The sequence below is a fragment of the Chaetura pelagica genome, unplaced genomic scaffold, assembly GCF_000747805.2.
Source record: "Chaetura pelagica isolate M959 unplaced genomic scaffold, ChaPel_1.0 scaffold220, whole genome shotgun sequence".
In the NCBI taxonomy this organism is placed as follows: Eukaryota; Metazoa; Chordata; class Aves; order Apodiformes; family Apodidae; genus Chaetura; species Chaetura pelagica.
Genome location: NW_009951982.1, coordinates 1,139,576 through 1,147,910, shown reverse-complemented (window position 1 = coordinate 1,147,910; position 8,335 = coordinate 1,139,576). Strand labels below are relative to the sequence as shown.

Genomic DNA, 8,335 nt, shown 5'->3' with positions numbered 1-8,335 from the left:
TTCTAATGAAAAGCAGAGAAGAAATTTCAGGAATTAAGAGATACTTTTAACTTATCTCTCCCTTCTTTCAGAGCACTTATCTGTTACTGCAGAAGGTGTACAAATGAATGATGTACTTCATCATATAGTGACACTGACACACAGGACCAGTTTACATATATTAAAATAGCTTTCTCTGATATTTGCTTTCAGACAATCACTTCAGGTTCCTCACATATAAACATCAGTGTGATTTGAGACACTAACTGAAGAGATCTCGGTATTATCTGTCAGGAGGTCTGTCTTTGAAGGCAAGCTTCTCCTGAAAAAGTCTATAAGTCTTTCATTTTCCTAAGAGGTAGCATATGATTTTCGATACTTCTGCCGTCCCAGATGGGCAGCTGTCCAAAGGCAAGGATATGCACTGAAAATAGAGACCTGCTTCCACCATTCCTTAGATAGAACTTAAACTTAGTTTTATATACTAGCAAAACTGGACTACCAAGAAAAAATTATTTTGCTGAAGATATACACCATTTCTTCAAACAATCTAAGTCTAAGTATACGGACTGCATTTGGTAGCTGAATGCACATCACACTTACTCCCTAGAAGTTAATTTCTAATAAAACACCATGTATTTGTTTCATGAAGATGAGAGATTACAGAAATTTTATCTATGTTACAACAGATTTTCTCCTTCTTTACCTGTGATTTTTAATCATCTAATGGTTGCAGCATCCCACTTTAAGCAGAAGTCTCCAGTGTCAGTTTGGGTGCTCTAAACATTTGCTATTTTGGAAATGGGTTGCAAAGGTTACAAAACAACAGCTTTCCCTGGTCTTTTGGGACAGTTGACCAGCAGCTTAGCACATTCTGTACTACAAACAACACCTTGATAAAGACAACCTACTGCAAGGCCCCTTTGCAATATTAAAATAGATGGGTATCTAGAAGTTCAAGACTTTTTTCCTACTTCTTATTCCACTGAACAATAAGCAGAAATACATTATCTGCTATCAAACAGTTTTCTATTAACATGGAACACAAGAATGTTTTTTTAAAAAAATCAGTAAAAATAGTCTTGTTTGAACATATGTAGCCTCACCTTGCGGATGCCTCTGCCAAGATCTTCTCCGTAATTTGTCCCCAAAATTTCAAAATGCACATTGGGATTCCCACCATTTTCTGCAAATTCCAGTTCTCCAGTCAGGCCATTCACTCCACCCTATAGGGAAAAAAAACCAAACATAATGGAGTGAAAACTCAGAAGTAGGCAATTATAATAATCTTTTATTTCTCCACGGGATCTGTGCAGTAACTATGCAGAATACATACACAACTACAAGAATTAAAACAGTTTTCCAAAGACCACATTTTACAAATTTTGCCATCTAAACTGTTTCTGCAACATTTCAGTTCTTCACAAAAGAATCAAAATCAGCAATACTGAGCAGATACAAGCAAAAGTCTTACATCTTGTCTTGCAACTAAGTTTTGTGACTAAGATCAGTCTCAGTCCTGGACTGAGAAAAAAGTGGGGCTTTTTTAAGCCCAACAGAAATTACATGCACAAATTAAGAGGGGCTTCTCTAGCTGAATATAAGGATTTTTCTGTTTTCCTCCACAACTCTTCTCCACTTCTGAGACTTAATGAGATGAGCAACAATTAATCATATTTTCAAGCTTGCTCTTTTTTACATTTTAATTGGAATGCATGAAAATACTAAAGATTAAACAATGAATATTTACTATGAAGAGTCAAAATTGAAAGGCCTATACTGCCACAGTAATACTCAAAATAAATTTCAGGAATAATTCAACATGACACACATTTAATCTTTGTATAAGAACTATGATGACCTGAACTGTAAAAGCAACAGAGCCAGGTGAAATGCCTACAGTAATGAACAAGTTTAAAGTATGCATAAGAAAAAAAATCTACCTCAGGTGTAAAACCATATGAAATGCTTAGCTTTTCTTCAAAATATAAGGCAAGAGTTTTCCAGTTGTGATTGTTCTTCCAGTTAAGAGCTTTTATTTGAACTGAAAAAACCTGAGAAATCAACTCTTGCAATATAAACTAAAAACATATGTGCCTTGCTGAATCATGATTTTAAGAACTCTATTCTCACGTCTTCTACTGGGAGAAAAACCAGGAAGGAGTAAAAAATTTGCATTTCCATTGAAAATGAGTATGAACAAAATTTGGCCATCCTTTTATAAAACATGAATATTATTATAATAAAAATAAGGAGGTTGACTGTTGACATAATACCTTTAAAACTTGAGACTATCAGAAAGTAGTACTGCCACAGAACAATACACAAATATTTAATGAAGTCCCATTTTCATTTAAAAGAAAGATAACAGATATTGTGCATATATGTATTTTAACCTTTTAAAAGCCTTTTGTATTATATTTACTTTTTGGATGAGATATTGAAAAAAAAAAATTAAAAAGAAAAAAACACAACATTCTGATCAAGGTTAAACCTGCATAGACTTTTGCAGGAAGACTCCAGATCGTTTTGCCCTTGGTGAGATCCAGTCAGGCAATTTTGATGAATGTCACTAGGGTTAGCATAACACTGAGGTTACTTAATAGCTTGAGCACAATCCTGTAATAATCACACCTTCATGGCTTTTAGATTGGGGTTAGCACACCTCTAGCTGGTTTGCAGTAAAGAGAGAGTGAGATTGTGCTTACCTGCAAAATCATTTGAACATATCCTTAGGTAAGCGAGTTTCTCAAATATAAACCTTTTCTGCTAACCTAAATTTGACCACATCTTATTAATGAATCATAAATAAAAACCTGTTCCACATACCTTTTTTCTGATATGGTCTCACCTGGCTTTTTGATTAATTAAGCCAGAATTACATGGTACATGTGATGTAGAAATGCCTGCAAAGCAGCACAGATCTGCAAGGCTTAGGATTCCCACCTGAACCCTGAAAGCCTCCATCTGGCTGACTTGCCCTCCCTGACTGTGTACACCTGTTCCTAGTCCTGTGCTGCTCTGACCCCTTACCATATACTACTTCTATTATACTTCGTATTTTCTGTATTACTTCCTAAAACTTTTCCCCCCTAATGTGAATTAAACCTGTGCATCTGAGTCAGGTAAAGTATGAAAAGCAATTAAACTGTTACAGACCACCTGAGATGCACCATAATTTCATGTGAGCCACAAGCAAGGTCTGAGAAAAAAAAAAAAAAGGAAAGCAAAGCTCTGGAACAAAATGACAAAATAAAGGAAACATTCAACTAAAAAAATTAAAATCTCTCAACACACATGCATTGTACAGCAGAGAGTGTTTTCCTTTTCCCCTGTTGTGTGACAAAGTAGTTTTAGATTGGGAACTTTGAATTAAAAAAATTAAAGTGACTTTATTTTCCAGATTGAGATTACTCCCAAAATATTATGGCAGGTGAAGAGAGAATCATGTCTAAAATGATTTTTTGAGACTTGAGACAACAATTTAAATTTTTGGTCAACTTAAAAAAACCTGTATAACCTTTGTCCTTATTTGAGCAAATATCATCAAAAAATCATATAGAATTTCACTTCAGTTATAGTTGAAATAATGAAATGCTCTTTTTAACAAAACACAGGATTTTTTTGAAATACACGGCCCCTAATAAGTAGTATTACTTATTAACAGACTTACCTACCATAATTTGGTGTTTAATTTCTACCCAAAACTGTTGTGTATGTTTATTTTTCTTGATTTTTACATGTCTGCAACTGTTGGGGCATCATACAAACCATTAGTTATTTTTATTTATCTGGAATTCAGCAGTAACCATACTAACATTTTTTTTCAGTCATCTATTTTGGCAATTTTAGAATGCTTTGAAAATTTCTCATGTAAGAGTGCATTTGGTAAGAGCTTTCTTTCCTGGATTGTGTACTTCTGGTGATAATGTAATAAGGGCTCCTGGCTCAGAAAAAGTAGATGCAGAAAGACAGAATGGTGAAGAACTGCCCATATAATACTCACAATACTAAATCTGACAGGAAATTTCTTGGAGGTCCTGATGCCTCCCTCCCTACCTGGGACCCACTTTGCTGGACCTGCAGGCCAGGAATCCTGTTACCGCTCCCTCTCCTAGTCCTTATTGGCCCATACAGCCTTTTTACAAAGCTTACATGAGCCCATTTTATTGCTTACAGCTGATGGAGTGGGATAGCATGTTGCTTAAGAAGAGTTCCTCTGATTTTTCTGCATAGTCTTCTACAGTGTGGATCCCTGTAAAACACTTAATTGATTTATGATCTTTTATCCCTCTACTAATGCACTGTGGAAGAAGATCAGAGAGGAAATGGCCATCTGTATGACAGCTACTGATCCAGTAGCTTCCTGATGAGATTTTTCCAAGTTATTTTAGCATTAATTATGATAATGGGTAAGAGTCAAAGAAATTTTTCATTCCATTTAACTTACAGAAACAATGCTATTTGGGGGAAAATGAAAACAGATTTATTATCTACACTCTCAAATCCCTCTAAGGTTGAGCTGCAACCATGCCATTTCCTAACACATTTAAAATTGAAGAGTGAAATGTCAGTTCTTAGGACAAAAATGTTTTACTTAAGTTTCTGATCACTGCATTGGGCTTTTCAGAGCTGTTGTAAAGCTCAGCAATGTTGTTAAAGCCTCCTTGAGTCCTGTCTAGACTGGTAAGATAAACCACAGTTTATATATGCTTAGGCACTACTATACTGTAAGTCCCTGAAGAAAGCACTATTTACCTAGCAGTCAGGACCTCACATGGGAATGTCAATTTGCCAATAATTGGTTGTAAAATACTGTACTTGCTCTCACAGTTCCTGTTAACACTTCTTTTTTTCAAAATATGGTTATTCTCAGACTCTAGTTATTTTGCAATTAAGGAAAAAACTGTGGTTACAAGGAGAAAAAAAAATGTTATAGGTATAGAATATAAATTTCATATTTTATTCTTGAAAAATTATAATACTGAAACCACTGTTGTTTTCAACACACCATTTTTAGCTGCTAGCAAAGAGAACCTAATCTACTACCTGAAAAATAATTTGGCATCTTTTTTGCATGTGACCACAGAACATCACTGAGATTTCTGAGACTGGAACTAGTTGACAATTCCACCCATGATTCATGAGACAGCATGAGGTATAGCTTATTGTCCACAAAGGAATAGCTGTGTTGCTGCTAGCACTAAAAATTTGGTGTTTATCAGTGAGCTAAATGAATGTGACTGTGAAGAGATCAGGTAAGCATGAGAGAAGATATATGCAATAACTTGACGTCTTTATTCTGAGTTGAACATCCATATAATCCTGCTTACTTTTATTCGCAGGCTATTGGAGAAAGATTAATTTTTTCCAACAGTAAAATTATTGTCTAGTAATGCTTATATCTCTTACTGTGAAATAGCATTACTGAGAAATAAGCAAGTTAGCATGTGTTTGGGGATAGTTCCTATTACATAAGTGAATGAAGAACTAATTGCTAGAGCTGGTCAATTTAATTAGAAATACTGTATTTCCTGATGAATGTAACTATTTATTCAGTTCCAGAATGTTTAGAAACAGGTATTAGATTTTAATAATTACAGTGGACTTAAACTGGAGTTTTTTTAGGATTTGACCAATCAGTTGAATTCACACAGAAAAAAGCATCTTTTGGAGTTGTTCGTAGTAATGGCAGTGCAGGAATCAAATGTTCAACAGTGAAAAGTAACAAATGACAATAGGGAATGTTTCAAACAGCTATTTTGCCGTTTCAAGAAAAGTTTGAAACAGTAATTTGGCCTCATTCTCTACTCTTCCCTATTAGCTTATTAATCATAAAGAAATTAGTTTATTCTACACCAGAGTTGTCCTATTTTTACGTGCTGTGGGTAGAACATTTCTCCGTTTCTCCTACCTTTTTCAGCGTGTACCTTATAGAGATTTCTGATCTATTTTCTTATTTTCCCCTGAAGAAAACAAAGAGAGGTTTCCCTGTGCATCTAAAACATTGCCAAATACTCCCGTTTCTGGGTCTGTGATTCTGGAAGATAGATTTTCTTCTAGAAAGGCTTCCTCTAGAACTAGTTTTTCCTGCTTTTTCACCAGCAAGAGTTCAGTTGTGCACAACAATAGATGGCAACATCACCTCCACTACACTGCTGCCAAGAGAACCAATACTTCAGTTGTTTTTCCTAAGGCAGGTGGGCTGGAATTAAGCTTCTCTTCCTTAACTGTTTCTGCAGCACCACTATACTCGGCCAGAAGGCAGCATCCACTGAAACTTCATTGAGGGGAATAAGACAGCAATTCCAGCTCTGTGCTACAGGTGATTATGAAGGTAGAGTTAAAGTTGTGCAGGGGGTGGAAGTTCTTTTTCAAGGAGAATTTAAGAAATCTCAGAATGCATATTCACCCTGAAAGATAACAATATCCCCTTATGATATTCCACTACACATTTCTGAAATAGTGATTTAAAAATGAAAACACAGAACCTTTTATCCAGAAACTATTCAAATGTCACATGCTTTTGAGGAAAAAAAAAACAAACCCCCTTGGTTTTAGAAGATGTCCTGAGATGACAGGAAAGAAAAGATTAAGAAAAAAAAACCACAACCAAAAAGGAAAATGGAAGCATTCTCAAGAAAAGATTAAGTGTTTTCTATTTTTCCTTTCATTTTCAGTTTTATTGTTTTTCTGATACCTCATCAGACATTCATCAATGTCAACTTTTTAATTTGAAAAGTACACAGCTGTGATCCTGAAGATAATCTACATAAGTTCTTTAGCGATACAAAAGGAAGTGTCTGTATTTCATTTTGGGTTAAATTTTTACTTTTAATTTTAGCATGTTACTTCTGGAAATTAATCTCTGTCAGCACAATGCAGTATTTGGATTATTCCATTTACATCCATAAAATGGCTTATCAAAGCAGCATCACTCAAATAGCCGAAAACCCCAAAAGCAACAGAATTCAAGTGTGGTTAACTGCACATGTCAGGAATTTCCTTGGCCTTTGATTCACTTTCTAGCAAGTTAACCACAGCCCTGGAAACTCCACTTGCTCCTGCATTCTTGAATACTTGCGTATCTCTTCCAGCCACTTCTCCTCATGTTTCAAGGTTAAGAGCTATGTAAATTCATCTTCAGCATAGTGTAGCTCATCTGTGAAAGGCCGCAGAAGGAGGGTTTTTTTTATTAATTATATCATTTAAGGAGCTGGGAATTGGAAGAAGATACAGTGGTAATCTAGGACGATGTACTGCTAAATTTAATGATGCTAGTAGGACTACCAGACTTTGCCTGACACTCCAGCTCAGACAGTAAATTCTAATTCTAAAGTAGAAGTGACTTTTTGTTGGTGTATTGTTGTTGTTTTTGTTTTTTTACTTTTCTGGCTCAGGCATTCAATTTGGACTTAAGCAGAAATAGCTTTCAGTTTATTAATGAAAAACGTCTGCGATAGTATTACAAAATGCAAGTTGGAAAGAAAAGTTCCAGAACAAGCCTTGCCTGAAACACAACTTAACATAGATGGGACTGCCAAATGTGAATTTGAAACAGTTCTGATAGCTTAAGAGCAATACAGTTTAAAGTCCCTTAGAGCCATATCCTGCCCCTGAAATAAGAAATGTGTCCTGGATTATCCTTGCACTCTCACAACATCAAACTATTAGAATGGTAACTGGGGACAGCCAGCAAAGAAGCCTTGAACTGTTATTTTGGACCTAACGCAGATGACCCAGGAGTGAGTAAAAAATAAGCAGTGTTCAGAAGAGCTTTATATTTTGTCTGTATCATCATAATTTCTGGTGTGTGCAGAATGCCAATGTGGGAAACGGTTCTTCTTCCCCACATAAGACTAAACAAGATGCCTTCTCAGTCAGCAAAGGCCTTCTGCTGATTACACCCAGCTAACGGACCAAACCCAGGCCTGCTGCTCAAGGACAAACCAATGCAACAGGTTTAATACAATGCAGGAAGGATAGGCAACGAGTTATGCATTGCCCCTACTAGTTATTGCCCTAACTTGGGGCTCATGGATGCCCGTTGGCTCCGGACATCAGTATGCTCATGCATTGCGGCGGTGATACTGACTGGACGGGGCGGGGGCTCACTGGGGTATAAAAGGCGACGGGTTTTGCAGGTGAGAGAGCGGCCTGCTCGGACGCTTCCTGCCTGGAACATCCCCCTGCTGTTCCTCGGACTTGCCCTGCTACGGAGCCTGGCGCCGAGACTCTGCCTGCAGGCCCCAGGGATCGAGACTGAGCCTTAGCAGTGGGCGTGCCGGGGTTCTGACCCCTGAAACGCCGACTCCTTCCCGCAGCCGTCGGGGCCGGAGCCCCCCCGTTTTGCTGG

At 36.9% G+C, this 8,335-nt stretch overlaps 1 protein-coding gene across 2 annotated transcripts in view; it reads right to left on the bottom strand.

Annotated features, from left to right (window-relative positions):
* Positions 1 to 8,335, bottom strand: part of GRID2 (glutamate receptor, ionotropic, delta 2) — a 716,811-nt gene that overhangs the window by 197,920 nt on the left and 510,556 nt on the right. For both annotated transcript variants that reach the window (XM_010001338.1, XM_010001346.1), the window contains one exon: positions 1,086 to 1,205. In XM_010001338.1, the coding sequence (XP_009999640.1) occupies positions 1,086 to 1,205 (120 nt within the window). The remainder of the gene's footprint in view (positions 1 to 1,085; positions 1,206 to 8,335) is intronic.